The 20,575-nt window shown below is 36.8% G+C and overlaps 1 protein-coding gene across 10 annotated transcripts in view; it reads left to right on the plus strand.

Annotated features, from left to right (window-relative positions):
- The window catches only part of LMO3 (LIM domain only 3), a 58,010-nt gene that overhangs the window by 1,441 nt on the left and 35,994 nt on the right, over positions 1-20,575 (plus strand). Inside the window, exons 1-4 of one of the 10 annotated variants that reach the window (XM_027595671.2) lie at positions 375-515; positions 1,587-1,687; positions 2,333-2,399; positions 7,552-7,765. In XM_027595671.2, the coding sequence (XP_027451472.1) occupies positions 7,560-7,765 (206 nt within the window). In that variant the 5' untranslated portion in view covers positions 375-515; positions 1,587-1,687; positions 2,333-2,399; positions 7,552-7,559. Of the gene's footprint in view, positions 1-312; positions 516-1,426; positions 1,688-1,901; positions 2,400-2,651; positions 2,698-2,743; positions 2,846-3,346; positions 3,578-7,551; positions 7,766-20,575 lie in introns of those variants that run through there. The other 9 variants (XM_027595673.2, XM_027595672.2, XM_027595674.2 and 6 more) reach the window with 9 other exon arrangements.

The raw sequence follows: 20,575 nt of genomic DNA on the forward strand, positions 1-20,575 counted from the left end.
TTTAAACAAAGATTTGCATAGATGCACTAATCAGTTGCCATGAATTACAGAGCGGCACTTGCCAGCGAGGGGTAACAGATCATACAGTTGGAGGGAAAAAAAATCTCATCTCCTTGAACATAATTAATTTAATTGTCCTCATTAGCTGTACCATTTGTTTTGATTTTATTTCTCCCTTTCCCCACACATACTTCTCCCTCCCTCCCTCTTTTCTCCTTCTCAGTGCATTGGCTGAGAGAGAGCGTACGCGCTCACACACACACACACACACACACACAAGACATACACATACACACACACACACACACACACACACACTCTGGGGTGTTTTCAGAGTGGCTCAAGCAAAGAGGTGGGGTAGAACAGCGGGAACTGTGCAGATGGATGGGTGAGGTGCATGTGTGCCTCCTTAGACAGTCCAGAAAAGCCAAACTTAAGAAATCTGCCTATGTACAGACACATCAACTGAAGGGGTTCTTATTAATCCGCCGTCTGTGACTTTCGTTATTTTTCAGGTTAGTTCTGAGTTTTCTTGCCTTTTGAAGGGAGAGGAAAACAAACTATATACTATTTGATGATGAGCTTTTAAAAAGGGGAAGGGATAAAAAAATAAGTTATCAGTGCTTTGTCATTTTCCTTATGAAGTGATGCATAATTTGGCCTAAATATACATGGGGAGGTATGCTTTGATTGTTTTTTTAAAAACTAGAACTACATTAAAACTGATGGTGCTGAGAAGAATAAAAGTTTTTTGGAGTTCAACAGTTGAATCTTTCTTGGCCCTTAAGACATTTCAGTCAGTGTCACTCAAATTTGGACTATTTTTAAACTTGACCTTTGACAGGGCTTTATAAAATCTGGTGGGGATGGTATGATAATTAACCAAAAGGAGAGGACGACTTTGAAGTTTGAAAACTTAGGGAAAAACTAAAATATTTTTAAAAGCTACCAGTAGCCTTTATAGATGTAAAGTTAAGAGGAACAGAGATTGGGGAGAACAGAACCAATTTCAATTAAAAAAAAGAAAAGGAAAGGAAAAAAAAACCCTGTCAAGGCCTCTAAAAGAAGCCTATGAGGACGGGGCAGAAATGGTGAAGAAACTCAATGGTTCTGATGAGGTTAGTTGTGAAAACATGTTTCTTGTGCTCTTGGGGGTTTTTTCATTCTAGCATGTGAACTTTAAATTGTAAGGATTTCAAGTAATTGCAAGAAGTGTATCAGTGGGGATGGGAGGGGGTTCAGTATTGGTTAATGGGAAACAAGTTCACAGTTTGGTTCTTGGACCACTGGAGGAAGGCAGGAAGCAGAGTATGCCATGCTCTGGACCCAGCTTGTGTGGCATAAGTGCCCTGCTGAGCAGCGACTTTAGCGAGTTCATTAATGGAAGTCAGAGACGGGGCAACTACTGCCCCCCCCTCCCAGATATTTCTTAAAGAGAGGGTTGTGTATTTTTCCAGTGTGTTCTAGTAGCAGTTTGCTTCTCTTGCTTTATTTTAATTTCCATAATTGGTAGCTTCTGAAATGGCTTTGGAAGACAGTTTGCTTTAAATGTGGCCACCTATTCCAAAATGCCCTGATTATTTTAGGAATCCGACCCTTTTCCTCCGGAGCTCTTTCGCAGGACTTCTTTTGGCCGGGTCCAGGAGGTAGGGTCGTCTCCGGTCGTCTCCAGCTGACTCCCGCAGAGGTCAGTTTTTGTGCGTGGGGGTCGTCCCCAGCGTTTGTGAGTAGCATATGCGTGTGGCTGTGCTGACTGCACTCGCAAGCTTGTAAATTTTCACCCTGGGAAATTAGCAACAAAGCCCGATCTGTCTCGTGGCTGCTTTGCACTTTCCGAGGGCGGCTGTACTTGACTGAGCTGCAGAACAGGCACACGAGAGCGAGCGAGCGAGAGAGGGAGGGAGAGAAGGAAAGGAGAGAAGAGGGGAGGGGTGGGGGCGAGAGGTAAATAGTCTTAAATCGGAAGGGAGCTGCTTCTCTGTGGTCTTGACAAGCCCTGCCTGGGCTCCGCCGGCTCAGTAATAACTGAGTGACCTTTTCTTTGGCTGTATTATGTCTGGCTGGGAAGGGATTGCATTTTGCAGCTGAGAGCCGGAGCTTCCTTCAGCTCGGCTCCTCGCGTGCTGCTGGGGTAAGTTGTCTTGAGCCAGGACGGAGAGAGACAGCCTCGGACTGCAGTTGCCTAAAAGGAGGACACCTGTGGCTCAGATGTGGTCAACACCATTACTTGGCGGATCCTTGAGGACCTCATTATTTTAAACTTAAAAAATAGAGATTTCCCTCCCCCTCTTTTTTTTTTTTCAAACAATGCTTCTTTTTGACCTTTCCCAAGGAGAAGCCCTACAAAGCAGCCACTGTGCTTTCTGAACGGCCTCCCCCTGTATCGCTTAATTGAGAAGGTAAGTGCAGCAACTGTGTACACACGCGTCGGCTTATTTGTGGTGTGTGTGTCTGCGGGTGCGCGCGTGCGTGTGCGGATGTGGGTATTTTTTTCTTCCCCAGCCTCTCCTAATGAGGCATAAACTGGAGCTGCAGCCCAGCTCCGCACTGCAACTTTCACTCGGGCTGCAGCTCTGCGGAGACGGTTTTGTTTAAATCATGTGAGGCTTCATTATTTTTATGATGAGACATGAAATAGATGCAGGCGGAAGATGTTGATGGAAGGAGGGAGAGCGGCTGCGGCGCGGAATGTCTCAAGTACGACTCGAGTGGATAATAGTTAAAGTTCAGGATGAGCCGCCGCATTTCCACACCCCTGACTCCCGGGGAGAGAGGGGCAGGGAGAGTTGGAAATTAGGAGAGGTTCGCTCTGGCCTGGCCCATTGGAAGGCAAGTCAGCGCTTAGGTGGGTTCCGGACCCACTCAGTGTTACTTGCTGGAATCCACAGCCCCCCTCCCTCAAGAGTTGAAATTACAATCTTTTGGTTCTTGTCCACACTTCTGCCTCTCCCCACTTTTCCATAATAAAATGTTCCTGCGAGATGGAAAAGTGACTATTTGCGGGGGGGGGGGGGGGGGAAGTGGCCACAAGAGAGGTTCCGTGGAACAAGGTGCCTATGTCCTACGAGGCTGAGATTCAAACTGATGCAGCACATTTTTACGGGGGCTACCCAGATTGCTGTTATGAAATACAAGTCAGATTTATGATCTTTTTCATATTGAACATGATATGCTATGCTAACGCTGCATGTGACAGTTTAATCAAATCCATTTGTTACCACGAAGCTAAAAGGGGCCGCTGGGATTTTAGGATTACGGGGAGAGTTAGGGAAGCATGTGGCTTTGTCATTCGCCATCATTTTGCACACTGCCACACTGCGAGGGGCTCTGTGTGTGCGCTCTGTCTCGTCTGGCCGCCCTCATCCCTTCCCCCACCCCCTGCCGCCACTCCGACCCGCTCCCAAAGTGGCTTCACAATAGTCTGTCCTCGGCGGTGTAGGCTGCGCACCAGGTCCACACTTGAGCTAAATCCAGGAGAGCCCCTTCCGCTTCTACCTTGGGCTTGGTGCTCAATGCGAAGCTGCTGCAACTCAGGCACGCCTAAGTCAACTCATGCAGAAAAAGGAGAAAAGTTTTGGTAAGGTTACAATCTATCATAGATGCACTTTGCCGGCGCTCGGCACTCTTGGCTGCTCAAAAGCTTTCCTGCTCTTCTGCTGCTTTTGTGTCTTTTTAAAAGATCCGAAATATTGTTGTAACTGCTTTGAAAGACTGCTGCTTAAACCAATTAATCTTGCTAGGTGCAACAAATACTGCTACATTCTTTGCAAATCATCCCTGTGTGGCTGCAAAGACACAACCACAAAAGGCTAGAGCATAAACTCCGCCAGGCATTCTTTGTTAGAGTGTATGTATGTTTCTTATTTTTATTATTATTATTATTTTTTTTTGCATGTGAGCTGCATCAAAATTGAACTCAGTCTTGCAAATCTCTTGTTGGCCTTTGCCAAGCACTAGCACTTTGCTGCCATGGTAACTGTAATTAAACTGATAAGAGTGGAAAAATGTCAGTATCTCTGAGCCTTGCAGCTGCATTGGAGAAAAAGGGAATCAAATTGGTTCCCAGCTCCATTGCTCAAAAAGGGGAGGGGGTGGTGGAAGGATGGGGAGGGGGTTGGGAGTTGAAGGGGCAGAACAGAGTTAAGCAGCTCCAGCGCCTGAGATCTGGGGACATCTATTTGCATTGTTGTCCCTTAGGGGGCTGCAGCCTGTAGGGATGCTCTGGGCCAGTGAACAGAGAGAAACAAGCTTTTAGGCCAAAACCAGTTCTCCAGCCGGGTCTGGGGGTTGGGGAGAGGATGAAGATGGGCAGGAGGAGAGAAAATCTTTTGTTTGGTACCTCTTGGCAATCGAACGGCCACGTTGGCCAAATTCTTTTAATCTGTGTCACTGCTCCCAGCTGCAGAACCTGCATTCCCATTTTAGCATCTTCCTGAGGCACCTCATCTCTGCCAACCCCCTTTATGTATTCCCTCTTCCTGTTCCTTCTCCCAAATTGTTCTCTGTGAATCTTCCGACAGGGACAAAATGTTTTCCATTCACTATGTGTAGTTAGTCCAAAAATATAAAAGACTGTGTCTAAGTGCTGCAAATCTTTGATTATGATTATTTTTTTTTAAGCCCCTGTGTGTTGTGGAGTTGTGGTTACTTTGTTGTGTGAACTACTGAAGCTGAGCCTGCGCGGATGAATGGCACTGAACAAGGGAACATAATGGAGGCAATCAACCGTTAGGCCGCCTCACAATGCAATCCAGGCAATTAAAAGCTCACCAGAGTTTAAATGAAATGGTTCTACTTATTTCTGCACACCACACTGCACAGGCGATTATTTATGTCTTTTTTTTTAATTATGATTTCCCTTAAACTGTCAAATAACTCAGAATGGCAGGGTCTCAGAGGCAATAAGAATTTCCCTCAGAACAATTTACATGCCAATCTAAAACTAGTTATGAGTCCTGATGTGCTATGAGCAACTTGTGAAATGTTTCTCAGCTCTGAACACATAACTCTACCCAGTCGTGCTCTTCTGGTTGGTGAGGGGGGCTGCTGATGCTTTGTGCCTTTTAGGTACATGGCAATGTGGTGACTACTAAATAGTTCTTTTTCTACAACTGTTAACTTGCATCCTATTGAAAAGATTTCCTCTCCAAGAGAAATGTGATGATGTTCTCTAAAAGAAGGCACCAGGATGGAGTGCAAAATATCAAACTCCTTCAAGCCCAAGGCCAAACAGAAAGTAAGAGTTTCAAATATTAATTGGCCTCTGAGTGCTAAATTAAAATGTCAACACAACAAAAACATTTTGTGAAGACAAGCAGGGTAGTGTTACTTGTGCCAAATGTTGGTATTCCCTGTCTTGGTTGCAAAGTGTTTTGAATAAAGATAACTGACCTTCTACGCTTGATGGTAGTAACTGAACTGAGGGAAATATAGCTGAGCTACAACTGAAAAGGATTTTAAAATTTCTTTCAGCTTTGTGATGTGAAAAAATAATAGCCTTATAAATTGGCTAATCAGAATAGCCACTCATATATCTTGATGTCTTCAATAGCAAAATACAGAATGCCATTTCGTAAATCAAAATTTCCCCCTCCCCCCAGGTATATGGTTAAGAGGCACTTGGATATGTTCTGTACTGTAATTAATAGGATTTATTCCTTGTGGAACCTTGCTAGAAGACGGTAACTAGTTCTGATCAAAGAAACTTCATTTGTTAGAAGTTCTAGAGAGTGAGATTTAGCAGAGCCATCAAGGGTTATGATTAATCTACACTAGACCCTCAGCTCCTTCAAAGAAAAGGAACAGAAAGCAGGCTATAGGAATACCACCTGCTCTTCGGTACAACTCCAGCCGCTAGTCTGCAGCTCCAGCTACCACGGCTCTGCATATCATGCAGAAAGAACAGCCACCCTGCTTTCTTCCCCGCCATACCCTCTTCCATTACTCTGCCAGAGAAGTTCTTTTCTAATGTAAGTTCAGCATCATAACGATGTTATGTGCAATCCATGTGTTATTTGTAACGAGAAAAGTTACTCAGCTCTGAGAGTACAGTGCCTGGGTGTCTCTTATCAATGTGATGAAAAAAGAAAAAAAGATTGTGGAGGTAATGGACGTGAAACCTTCATCAGAAGGCATCAGGGAAACTAAAGGAGGGTTAGCTCCTTGGGAGTAGGGAAATACTCTAAGATCATAGCTTGGCTTTTCTTTTCTTGAAATTGTTTCAAGTGCATCCACACTTGGTGTTTTGTATAGTTTAAAAGTTTCTGCATAGGAGAGGAAGCATCCTATAAGAGTGGAATCTCTGGACTGTAAGAAGACCAACAAATCTAGTACTTCACTGTCATTCAGTTTTGAACGAGTCCTTAAACTCTGTTAGGCCTCTGCATCACAATTTGTAAAATGAGGGAGTTAGGAATCGATGATGTCTACAGTATTTTATAGTGCTTAGAATGAGTTACTTGATAAATATGAAGTTCTGAATAGTTGGTCCAGCTTTTTTTTTTTTTTTAAGCTGGGTGTTTGACACTTGGGAAAGAAGAAGAAACTCAAAGGGGAATAGCCTTTCATTGAAAAAATTTCAGTTCAGTTGTAAAACCTACAGAACTCAGCTAGACTCCTTATATATGATGGAGATATATGTCTAAAATACATAAACATCCTATGTCTAGTGCACTATAGATATATGCATGTAATATATTTATGTACATATGTTTAATTTAAATATATTTAGATTTTACCTTCTGTTGTTTTTTCTTTCCCTTATAAAATAAATAAGTGTATGTTTATGGTAATAAATTAATCCTGTACTTTAGTTTTCTATCAAAGCATGTAGTCTACAGTGAGGTAAGCTGCCATTAACAGAGGCACCGACTGAAGTTTTTGTGAGTATAGATTCATTTTAAAAATTTTAACATAATGAATAATTTTGAAATAATCAAGAGCACAGAAGGAAGTATTTGGATGCAAACAAGCAATATCGTATTGGTGAGCTTTTTGGATGACTGTACTGTGTATTTAACTATAAACATGCCCACTGCTAAGTCAGGTTAGTGTAATCCCAGAACGGTGCCCTCTCTTCCACCATCAAGCACATAGCAAGCGAATTTCTCACCAATAAAGAAAAACTCATTCTTGACTCTTACAGGCTGTACACAGACTCATTTGTTAAATAGTTTCTTTAAGATTGTTAGCCATTCACTCACATTTTCTTCCCAAAGGAACCACCCTATGTAGAGAATAGGGGACCCTACAAAATTATTTAATGTTGCTCAACTTGGCGTATACAATGCCAACTCCCTATATACAAAAAGAATGTGTTGTTTTCACCACTTTGTATGTGTGACTTTCTAGATGATTTAATAAGGACCGTCTAATGTTTGATTGAGCCTTTTGTTTCCAGAACTGAGCGTGATTTGGTATGCCCTTACAGAAGAAAGTCTAACACTCCTCGAGAAATGCAGCATTAAGTAGGAAACTTGTGTAAGGTCTTTTGGCCTCTTCTGATCCCTTCTTGTAGTCCCAGCTCTCTTTCTTGTTTTTGTCTTCCTTTAGGTATACAAATGCTCTCAGTCCAGCCAGACACCAAGCCGAAAGGTTGTGCTGGCTGCAACCGAAAGATCAAGGACCGGTATCTTCTAAAGGCACTGGACAAATACTGGCATGAAGACTGCTTGAAGTGTGCCTGCTGTGACTGTCGTTTGGGAGAGGTGGGCTCCACCCTGTACACTAAAGCTAATCTTATCCTTTGTCGCAGAGACTATCTGAGGTAGGAATTATCCTTGCACACCAGTGATGACTGGATTCCTTTTAAAATACTTTTGTAAGTGTATTTTTTTGGGATTTCATTTCTTTATGGCCAGCTTATATCCCTGAAAGATGTTGAACTGTCAGCCTTCAAAATGTCGCCAGGTTCCTCAGATGCAAATTCTTGCTTTAAGGAATGGCCAAGAAAGCCTCATATCTAAAATGTTCCCATTTGGCCAGCCTGGATGCTCAGATTTAGAAATAGGTGATTCCACTGCCCAGAAGGAAACCACCAGTTCATGGCAAGGATGTATTTGGTGGTAGAAATCAGCATGTAAGTGTTGTATTACACCCCACGGACAAGGTAGGCTGAGCTTGACCCCAAGAGTTACTCAGCTATCTTCTGTTTCTGATTTGTCAAAGAAAGGCAGTTTGAAATTAGCTGGTATTTATTAGCATGGTTATTATACAGTTTTGAAAACTTTCTCCAAGTGTGAATACATCCCCCCACCCTCAGTGGCATTCCAAGTGGCCATCACAAAGACATCACTGAGCATTAACAGCCTCAGACTTGCCAGTAGCGTTAAGGAAATGAACACAGTAAAGATCTCCATCATTATGGGGAGATGATAGCCACCCTCTAAACTGTAAACATCTGAACAGTTTGATGACAGTTCATATGCTCTTGCTTAAAAAACCATGAAGCCCACTAAACTTGTTTCCCAGCATTTAGCACTCAACACATGAACTTCTATTTAAGAAAAATTATTTTGCTTTTCAGGGAACTTTGTGATTTGATTCAGCTGCAAATTACATATATTAATAAAGTAGGACCTATCAAATTAGAGAAATGATATATGGCATCATTTGGGTTTTCATATTTAATATAATTAATCATTTTTCTAGCCTGACATTAAGCGATTTATTTTGAATTTTTTTCCTTTATGACACAAAATTTATCAGTCAGCCCTAGCTCCTTAACCATCTTGGTCATTTGGAGAAGTGTTTTCTAGGGAATCTGGTGCTTCCCTGTATATAATTCAGTTATTTCTTGGTCTGATTTAATCTTTATCTAAAAATATTTATCATTTGATTAGAGGTAGTTTAAAAGGGTGAATCCAGGACTGTTTATCAGATTCTACTCTTTCCCCCTCATAGGACTGCCTCATCTTACAGCCTCCTGGCTAATTATGACCACTTGTTACTAGTCCTCTGTGTTCCAAGGGCACAAAATACATGCAGGGTGCCAACAATGGGAAGTGACTCTATAGTCAGGATTTCCCTTATTGTGGTGGCACAACTAATCAGAATTAACTTATTCCATGAATTCTCTTAGAACTTCAGTCTTTGAACTTTTTCTTTGAAATAAAAAATTTTTTCCTCTTCTCATTGTGAATTAGAGCCTCATTTCCACATAAAGCATTTGCATTTGCTTTCAGTGATTTAACAATGCTTCCTAGTTTTGCTTTATCTTCACTAACCAATAGTCATGGCTTTTTTGACTCTTTTTTTGACTTTTACATCTGTTTACAACTGCAGTGTGTCAAGTGGATTTATGTAACAACGATTCCAAAACAAGGAGTTTATATAGTCTGTGCGAGATTAAGGTGTTCTAATAAGCAATAAAGATAAAAATTAAGCGAGAGTTAAAGAAAGTATGTTGACATAGCTGGATTTTAAAAATTTATACTTGGCCAATGAACTACCTGTATCGTGAGTTAAACTGTTTTTGCAGTTGTGAATAGAGGAGCAAGCACAGAAAGAAATCTTAGACTTGTTTTGTGTTATTCTTCTTTATGGTAATAAAAATATGATGTTAAACTGCTATTTGATAGTCTCAAGTAAGTGTTTTGTTGAAAACGATTTATCAAAACAGTTTCCGTATCAGAAATGCTTATCTTTCTCTAAGATGGATTTTTTTTTGTAACATAACTTAGTTAATTTCCGATACATTCGAACTTCTAATGTTCGTTAACTTGTTAAAGAAAAAAATCATACCCTTTCAATCAAAACCCTGGTCCTGATTGCCAATATATTCATTTCTCAGAGTATAATTTCCTCTTAAATTGGTCATTAAATGGCCAGTTGTTATGTTAACAGCCTAAGGATTGTTAACATTTCAAACTAAGTTGTTAACAGCAAGCTTGTTCCTGTATTTAAACTGAAGGTTTGTTGTATATAATGTGACTTCTTTGGCAGGGAGTAATTCATCAATACTTAAAAATTGTAGCGGTGAAATGGGGGATTGGAATGTGTGTAAAACACTGTGTTATGTGTTATGTGTTATAGATTATGCTGCAGATGTGGTATGTAGTTTTATGTAAGAAGTGTGTATCAGTGAAATTGTGTCAATGTTCAGCAACATGTCTCTTACTGGAAATTTAATAGTCTAATTCTGCATGTCAGACAAATACAATTAGGCAAACTTTATTTATAAATTAATTTCTTTAAATGGTATAGTCATTCAAAACTGTTTATTGGATGCCTGCTGTGTGAGAGGCATAACTTTAGGTAATAGACGAAATTAAGAAAAATAAAGGTGTACCTAAAATTGTTACTATCTAATTGTTTATTAATAACACAAAATCTGTAATATGATCAGTGAACAAGTAATATTCCGTGGCTGTCTTCTAGAGCTTTGAAAATAATTTTTCTCATTTCCCTTAGTTCACATTTCCTTTTTGTATTTTGTATTTTGCACAGTCAGCTTAACCATTTAAATCCAATTCACAAGTGGTTTTGTTTTGTTTTTGGTGTTTGGATAGTGTGTAATTTCTTTAAGACACTAGATAAGCCATAAATAACTTACAGGTTTGTATTTCTCTGTCTAAATTAGTAGGCATCAGTAAGTAAGAATATGGAAAATGATAAAGAAAAAACTAGTTTTATCTGTATCTTTACTGGTAAAGTATTAATTGTAGGTATTATCTTGGGCCAGATAATTTTTTCGTATCTAGAGAAGAGTGAAATATTTTTGCCAATTGTAATTAACTTCCTAATTAACTTCTCCTTCCAAAAAAGAAGACAAAAAACACTTCTAATGCTGAACAATGAGTCTTGAAGTTCTAACATTTTATTTTGCATTACTTTGAGTAATGATAGTGATGACATGTTTTTTCAAGTTCTTTGAATAATGAATATAAGAATTTAAATCATAAGATACTTTCCTAGAGTTATAGAAACTGTTATTATGGTAAATATGATTTCTCTCAGATTTTTTTCTTCTTTGTGGCACAATTAGCTATACTTAAGAAAAAGAAAGATGATTTTACCATTTATATACTAAGTTCCAGATCTTAACAATTCATTTTCCATAACAGGGCTGGTATAATAGCCTTTATTTTTCTATAGTATATACAATGCACATACCTGATGAGAAAGAATCTGCCAGTTTGTAGGATTATTCTCTGCCTTTGGAAATTCATTAGATAAAGGAACAGAAGGATTGACTTTTAAAAGTTCCCCTGTTAACACGCTTTCTGCCTTAAACTAAGAAGCCAATCTGCCCATCAATATTTATATGCCAAGACCTAGAAATGTGTATGTTAAAATACATTTTTTAACATGTATCCAACACATTTGTAACTTTTTTATTTTTAAAGTTGGAACTGATGACAAATTAGGCAAGGGAAGCATCTTTATACCTTGAACTAGAGCTTACAACTAATAGAATACCCAAAGTAAATTAATAATTATTGTGTAAATACAACAGTTTTAGTAACGATGTTTACGGGACTCTAGGCACAGCTAATCTATCTATCATCCTTGTTTCGGTTTGGAAAATATGAAAAAAGTAGTTAATGCATAATCGGAGTTTTAGAATTAAAATTTTGTGGCAAGTGTTAAGAAGTCAGAACCAGGAGAAATAACAAACTACTTTATTTTCAACTTGGAGGCAGTAAAGATTATCAGAATTTACCACTCAAGAGTTAGGGCAATTTTTGCTTGTTTTTTTGTTAAGCCTAAAACTTCTTGTATATTTTAAGCATCAAGTCTCTGTAGGGTGGATCTTGTATCTCTGAATGGAGTCTCAGCAGAGAATGTATTCAAAGCCCTTTGCTCTGATATATAGCATGGAAGCTGCTTATATAGATCTTCCTGTATGAGAAGCCGAAAATGCCTTATATAAAATTTAATGTAATTTGCCATTTTTATATCTGAGAATGATTTGTTTAAAATGAAACTGCTGGGAGAGAATGATGCTTTGTGTGCCACCATAGTTGACAATTAAGAAAAAGGATTCGAAACTTATGCTGACTACAAATTTTACATGCTTTAATATAGTAATATAATAACTTTCAAATTGAAAATTAAAATTAAATGCTACATAGAGTATTAATCTGGCTATAACTCTGTTTCACACTAATCAAATCTGGTGCCTCTAAATTTTTATATAAGGTTAAATTATATTAGTACATAATTACAACTTTAAAAGTCAGCACGAATGTGTTGTTTATTTTATCTGACAACTCACTGCATAGGTACTTTTTTTGTGTTGAATGAAGTGTTTATTCTTTTTTTCCCTTCATTGTTCTCTTTTTAATATTAGGCAGTTGAAAGTAACTTCCCCAGCAATCACTGCATTATTATTATCTGAACAATCACTTTTTATTGTTGTAAATTCTGAAAATTTAAGCTTTTACATTGAATTAAACTCCTCCCAAATGAACTTTTTTTCTACAAGCTTCATTTGAGTTTTCTTAACACTTCATTATAATCATAATTTTTATCATATTTAAATGTGTAACCTAATCTTAGTATTATGAAATATTTTAACATATGAGTGTATTAAACTCCACGGTCCATTGAAAATATTGTTATATTCCTTGTAAATGATCTTACCTTACTTATAGCTTTATAAGAAGCTGTAATTTTAAGTCTACTTTTTTGTTTTATCATAGGAAAACATTATTGAATTTTATTTCAAACATTTTAGACTATATACTATTCAAGGACCAGTACAAATCAGGATTGATCATTTTGTTTTGTGCAATACTTTGAGAGAGTGCCCCTCATTTTAGGAAAAAATGGTGGACTTTCTAAGCCACAACTCCTCTGCTACAATCTCTGTTCAGAATATTCCAACTACACGTAAAATGTCTCATTTATGAATTTATCTACAATATCTCTCTGTCCTTATTCTGTAATGCATCCATTTTCAGTGAATGAGTATTTGACATAATGAACTATTTTAGTTTTGTGATTTTTGTTTTGGCTTGTTTTATGGACAAGATATTTTCACTGAAAATACCTCCCTCAAGAATATTGAAAATATGAAAATACTTCAGTCAGGTTAGTTTTTACACATGAGATGGATAAGTTAGACATACCTGACTTAGCAGAAAACTATTCTGTTTCTACAAGTATATTTAAGATTAAATGCATCTGGAAGAACTACATTTGAGAATTGCTAAAATTGCTTATTTGGCACTTTGTAAATACATAGAACTCTGGGAAAGAATCTCTATTTTTGGTTGCTCTTAGAGTATATCAAAGTAAGCCAGCACTTCATTTATAAACTCCATTACTTCCATTAAGTGACTAATAATAAATTTTAATGTTGTGTTTTGACTACATAAAATAATTTATTAAGGAATCTCATTTTAAAAATATGCTGAAAGTGGTAATTTTGTAAATGGTTTTTGATGAATATATGCATTGTAGAAATGTATTATGTAGTTCAGGTTTTTGCCTCACATAAAAATTATTTAACTAAAAGAAGAATTGCACCAACTTAAGCAACCATTATATTTTCCTTCAATACCCTGTGAGGCATTGAAATTTTATTTTTTGCATTTGGTTTGAAAACATTTTCCTGTTCCTATGAGAATGTCTTCTATTACTCAAAAATTATATACTGAACCTCATCCTGTCTTCCAAAATATATTAACTAACATCTCTCACTTTAACCAATATAAGAGTTGCAAATGCAGGAGAAGGTCTTGAAAACAAGGAAAGTAAAAATAAAAACAGCAATATTCTTTTTATTCAATTTACCAGATATTTTTTAAATGACATTTGCATTAGCCATGTTTCTTCAAAAGACATTTTTCTTTCATTTTAATTTTTTGTTGGCTTATACAAGTGATTGCTCTACAGATATGTTGAATTTCCTTGTTAAGCATTAAAGAGGTGTAGTTATGCATATGCATGCTACACATACACATAGTAGAATCTATATGACCTTAGAATGAACATTAACTTTCTTCTTAATTGACTTTCACCAGATCATCATCGTTTGACAGGCTTTGAAACTTGTAAAATTAGATACTTGATGCCAGCTAATTTCTTAGTATTGTAAATATAGCACTGACTTATTCTTATACAGTGTTCACCATCCTAAGAGGAAAGACAAGTTTTAGAATACTATAGAATGCCCAAGTACATCCCCTTGTGATTTTTATCACCCAATTCTGTTTTTCTCAGCTCTGATGGAGTTTGATACTGTCTGGTCTGTATCTGTTTCCCCCATCATAACATGTTTGTTTTAATGATTAACCATATATTTCCCTTTTCAAGCTACTTATAAGAAATTTATTTTGAGGTGGAAGCTCACATTGTGAAGCAAGAAGTGTGGCATTTAGATCTTCTAACTTTAAAGCAACTTCTTTTGCTTATTGAGGCTTTTTGTCCCTTATTATTGATATTAATTGATAACTTTCCCCTAAAGGAATTAGCACCTAAGCATACCCTTTTATTATATTCATCAAACGTATTTGCTATATTCACAAACTACCTACATCAGTCACCTGTGGATTCACCTGTACCTTTTTGCCTTCTCCCCATGCTACCATCACTTCCTGATAGACCTTTTCATCTCAATAATATTTTTTGTAGTTATGTAAAGATTCTAAATCTTTTGCTAAATTTTTCTTTCCTTCAGAGTGCCAGTTTTTTATGATCCAAAAATCTCTAGCTGTGGACTTTACTAGTTTAAAACAAAATCACACTTGAGATAAATAATCATCTTGGAATAGCCAGATCTCTGATTTGAAGTTGGAAAATTAACATTAAGCTGCATGTGTTAAGTTAGACTGTAACCAGCATGTGTTGTTATGATTCAATTTAATATTAAAAACTCTCCAACTGGGCTACAGGGAAAATAAAAGACTCTTAGGAATTCAAAGATTATTTGCAAAGGAGTACAACAAAGTTATATTTAAATAAAATTGTTATTACTAATGCAGTAAAGTATCATCTACATTAAACCCATCCTACTAATAAAAACAGAAAATCAGTTTTAGTAAACATAAATATCAAATATGACAAGGACTAGTAAAGGGGAAGGAAACTTCATAAAATGTGCTAATGCAAACCCTGTATAGTAATTGAAATACCACTGAGAAAAAATAAATTCCCATCTCATTTATAATGTGGGATCCCAACAGGCAACTTCAAGAAGAAAAAAGAACATTTTGGACTTGCTAGTTTATTCTCCTGTTCTAAAACTTTCAGAACAATGCTATGTTTTTATTATAAAATTCTAACAGAGGTGCATACTATTTTTGAAATTATTCTGTTCTCTTGTTGTTAACAACATTTCAAAATCTCTTAAGTGATGTCCCTTAATAGATGGCTCACATTTCCCCCAAAATAGCAGGTTCAGGGCTGTTACATTTCAGAATACCCATGGCATGAAACATGATGTTTATTTTGTATTTATCAGCTACTCGATAAAAATATATTCTGACCAATAGCCAAATATTAGACCGGGTGAGATGAGCAATTAATACCTGTTTCTCTGCTTAGATGAATGGGGGGTGAATGGAAGAGAGGTGAATGGAAAAAGCAGTCATACTTCTAACACTAAATATGAGTATTAGTTTCAGTGGGCAGGTTTATTTGTATTTTCCAGGTGAGAAGTTCAACTATACTGTGAACATAATTTTAAAGCCTGTAAGTATTGCATGTGAATTTCCACTGAGAGAGCATTTGTGCTTTGGGAGATACAAAGAAATTATAAGTTATTCAATTTCCTTAAAACTCATAAACTAGTATTTTCTGTGGCTATTTATTAGAAAAAAAATTTGGAAAGTTTCTGAGCTAAAGAATCCCTTCTTTCCACAGCATGTCCTGCTGAATGGGTAGTAATGGAGTTTATATTTGTGATTACACACTTTGCTATCCCTCTAACATTTAAAAAATGAAACCATTTAGTTACTAAACAAATATTTGAGTGCCAATACCTCATTCCTATAAATAATGAATGTGGAATATTATGTTTCTAATTGATTTTCTATAATATATAAACATAAAGTTATTAATATTTTACTATGTAAAGAATAAGGTAGACAGTAGGAGAAATTTGGGAAGAACTTAAGGGCAAATTATTTTTCAAATTTTCTACAACTGACATCACTATTTGTTGTTCAATAACTAAGTAAAATATGTAAAGAGGTTTAGCCTAGTTAGGTCCCAAGGAAGCAATATAGAGAATGAGAAGAGGTATACTCAGAAGAGATTAGAAGAGTTTTTGAGGAAGAGAGGTTATAAATAATATGTAAAAATTGGGCTCTGTAAAAATCCTTTTGTAAGCCAGTAGTCCTATTACAGAAGCTGAGCTTTGAGCTTCCTGGTTATATTTTGGTTGCAGGGTAAGACAGAGTTAGCTCTGTAACTTTCATACAATTTGCATTGTTTTCTTCTCTTATCACAGATACTGGTACAATCAACAGAAGTACAATTGACACCACTTATAAAATGCTTAGCATCATTGGTCCCCATTTACTCATTCAACATTGTTCTTATTGAGGTGGTGACTTGAGTAAAGAACTGAGAAGGCGAAGGAGCCAGCCATGGGGTTGTAGATGAAGGACATTCCGGACACAGGGAGCAGCCCATACAAAGTCCTTGCAATGGGAGCTTTTCTGATGTGTTTGAGGAACATCAAGGATGTTAGTATGGGGTTGGAATGAACAAAAGCCGAAGAGACAAGGATTAGAAGCAACCATTAGGTGGTCCCATGGTATTCCCTGTTGCTGTTACAACCAGGATGTCCCTATACTTTTCTAAATGTTCCATAAGAAAGTGAAAATACTTCTGTTTGAGAACTGCTGTGAAGCTTATTCAGATAGACTGGTCCAGACTGAGTTCCATTTGGGATTACAGAACTCATCAGGACAATGTATACATGGTAGTATTTCAAGGTGAAATACAAAGGAGTGTCCATAGTGATGAACTCAGGCTGCCAGCACAGTATGCATAAGGTGTAACACCATGGCCAAAGATGTTGTTAAGCTCTGTCCTGATCACAATGTAATTTATATTTTTTGAATACTTAAGTAATAAAAGTTGCAAAGATGTGGATTTTTCAAAGGCTCTCTGACAGGTAATTACTTTCATTATTTTAAAAGTTAAGCCAAGCCTTATTAAATTATTTTCTAGTATAAAATATTTAAAATAACATATTTAATTATCATAAATGTTTCCAAATCCAGCATCAAGAGAAAATGCATCAAAGACCTATTAACTTATTTAATCGTATTCTTGATGAGATGGGCCAACTGTTACATAAGCGTTCTCTTATACTCCTATTTCCCATAACCTAACCCCAGCTCACTAATTTTAGTTTCACATCAAGAAGTGCTAAGGATTATTCTTCAAAACTAAAAGATGAATATGCATTTCTGTTTGTGAGAGTGGGATTTGTCTGTACAAATTGTCTTTACTTTGAAAAATGAAAAAAAAAAAAACTTTAAATACAAATCAAAGTACTTGAGCCTATTTATGTTTATAAAATGGGCTGGGATGCATCATGAGTATTGGCTGAGAAGCTGTGCTAATGTGCCTTGAAATCTTACAAAGAGGCACAGCATGAATGGGTGAGCTTTTAAAACAGTGGCCAGGCCATATACACTTCATCACAAAGAAATCCAAAACATACTTTTCAGAAAGCGAGAAGGTGGTGGCCAGATGGCTTTACAAGTCTATTTTCCTGTCACCTTGTACACCCTGAGTGCTTCTTTTTGTTACAATTTCTAGCAGCCTTCCTATTTTTTTTGGTAGATGGGACATCTGTAGTCCCTGCCATCTTGTCCTGGTTGAGTTGAAGATCTGTATTCCTAATCATTTTGTGATTCTCACCTACCAGAGCACATCAATTTGAGCTTGATTTTAAGGAAAAGTTGCTTGATCTTGACCTGACAGTTTGCTTGGTATTTAAATAATGTTGGTAATAATAGTTATTAAACTAGCAATTATCTTTGCAATAGAGACCACTTGCTTATTTGGCTAAAGGTGTTAAATGACTTGTGTTCTTGATCAATGGTAGATTTCTGCAGTGACCTGAGAAAATGTTATACATTTTAGGGAGATGTTAAGTTGAAAAAAATATTTCTGATTTTCCTTTGAGGATTTATCTGCTGGGTAGTAAACAGAGCCTTTCATTTTTAACCACAACTCACTTTTTTACAGTCACGAGCTTATCCTACATTCATTCTAACACAACCAGTGTATTTTAAATCATTTTACTGTGTATTTCTTATTGTCCTACCACATTGGGTGTTGCCCCTCCCCCACCAACTATCATCAATGGTAAATTAGTCATCTATTGCTATTATGATACATTCATCTGCTGGTTCTTACTTCTGTATCACTTTATAAAAGGCTAAAAGTCACATCAGTTCTTCTTAATTCCCTCAGCATCTTCCAAACTAGATGAGGTTAGATTTAATCCTTCGATTTTAGAGATATGTCAAGTGGCATAATGGTGCTGAGTCCAGATTTGAAATCTGCCCTATTCTGCTATGTCCCAGCTGTATATTCCTAGGTAAGTTACTCAACCTCTCCAAGCCTCAGTTTACTCATCTGTAAATAGGAGCAATAGACCCATTTATAGAATTGTCAGGGAATGTCAAGGGAACACCAAAGGAAAGATGTGAACGTACAGATGGACCCTCCAATGTGAGTTTCTGTTCTTATGAAGAAAGAATATCATTGAGTTCTGAAGATAAAATAGTCAGAAAATTAAACATTAGGAGAAGATTAAACGGATTGAGATATGTTGTTTAAGAATGATTAGTAATCAAGAATATGAAAAGCTACCACTGTTATAAGATCTTTTACCAACTTTTTATTTACAAAGAAGAGGGAGGAAGAAATGCCAAAATGCCATGTGTACCTGAAGCCGTATGGGAAAAAATATTTCATGGTGGAGATTATTAGAATTTGTTAAATTAAGATTATAGTATATTTTACATAAATGAAAATGAATTGGAATCTTTGGGGGAATTATCAAACGTGAGATTTTCTTTGTCCCTGGGATGGTAGGTTTCTGAAATATCTAACGTGCCCATGCTCTCCACATTGTAGCATGTGAAAATTCTATGGCCCTTGTGAAGCATTACATTGACTATCCCGTAGGGAAGAATTATATATAAAATTTCAGCTTGCTTTAGGTTTCCTGCATAGTCTTGAGTTTTCCTCAGGTGGCAAGGAAAACTGAATGCAAGTATCTTCTTACTGAGGTTCTTTTTCACAATACTCTAAACATTTTGATTATGTACCCTTATCCCTAAAGAAGTTTAAGTATACCCTTTAATTTAAATGTGTATTTACAAATCATAAATACTCTGTTGCACATTTTTTCAATTAGAAAAACTCTTTTAAAGGATAAGATATACAATTAATAGAAATAGAAATGCCGATAATTGTTTAAGCATCCCTGGGATTTATGCACGCCCAATTTGGAGAGTGCTGTTATTTCTTAAAAGCTTTTTAAGCTTGATTGAAAGTTGTTTGGGAGTGATACTCATAGTCATGACTATGAGGGGGGAAGTATGGATACTTGGGGAAAGTTGTAAAAGAAAGATGTGGTGGTTGTTGAAAGGAAAGGACTCTGTAAACATGAGCTAATATGCCTTGCTCTATTCTTTTAATATTAAATCAAGGTTTTTTCATGAGAAATGTGGCAAGGCAGTGGACTCTTTCTAATGCTATACTGTAGCCAGTGGCAACATTAATATGAGACGGGTTTCTTCCCCTCCCCCTGCAAGCCCCCTATGCAGGACACAGTGAGATTTTAGACAGATAAATGCTAAGAGAACCCTATGTACCAAAGGCAGTGTTTACTGCATGTAATACATATCATTGTTTGTCTCCTGTAGTGAAAATACTTGTGTCGTGCTGTTAAAATGCACTCCTGACAGACCAGTGCTTGCTATTATAGGGTCCATTGCTTAAAAAAATGATACACTGACAGAAATACAATTTAAGAAAATTTAACACCAAGGGTAGTCAACCATGTAGGCTACTATTAAGGGGCCAAAACTCAAGGCCAGGGGTTTATTTAAAAAAGAGGCACAGTTTATTTGCTGGTAGTAAGCAAAGTTAAAAGAAAAAAAAATCGAACTTGAATCCCTTGCTCTCTAGTCTGTAGAAAATTAATGAAAGCAACAGTTCAATAAGATTTTATTGCAGAAATGTTTAAGTGAAACATTTTAAGAATGCTTCGGAATTTTTAAACAGTTACTTACCATTTAGAAATCTGTAACACTGTGATGCATAACAAATTGTTAGCGTTGGATCCTAGGCACACCCAGTGATTTTCTTAAAATGTGTAGTCAGAGCTGGTTAATCTGAATCACTTTGTTCATTCTTTTTTTTTGTGTGTGCAGTTTATAAATATATTTGAGATTGACAAGTCGGAAGCACCACAATTACTATAATTTAAAATGTAAGCTATTGTCCAAGTACCCTTATGGGCATAGTTTGGTAGCTAAATGCATTGGATTTGTAACAAGGCCTTTTGAGAAGGAAAATAACTAAATATGAGATGTGATGAAATATGCTGAATTTCAGAGAGTGCAGAATGTTCTAATGAATAAACTTGCTA

The sequence above is a fragment of the Zalophus californianus genome, chromosome 9, assembly GCF_009762305.2.
Source record: "Zalophus californianus isolate mZalCal1 chromosome 9, mZalCal1.pri.v2, whole genome shotgun sequence".
Lineage (NCBI taxonomy): Eukaryota > Metazoa > Chordata > Mammalia > Carnivora > Otariidae > Zalophus > Zalophus californianus.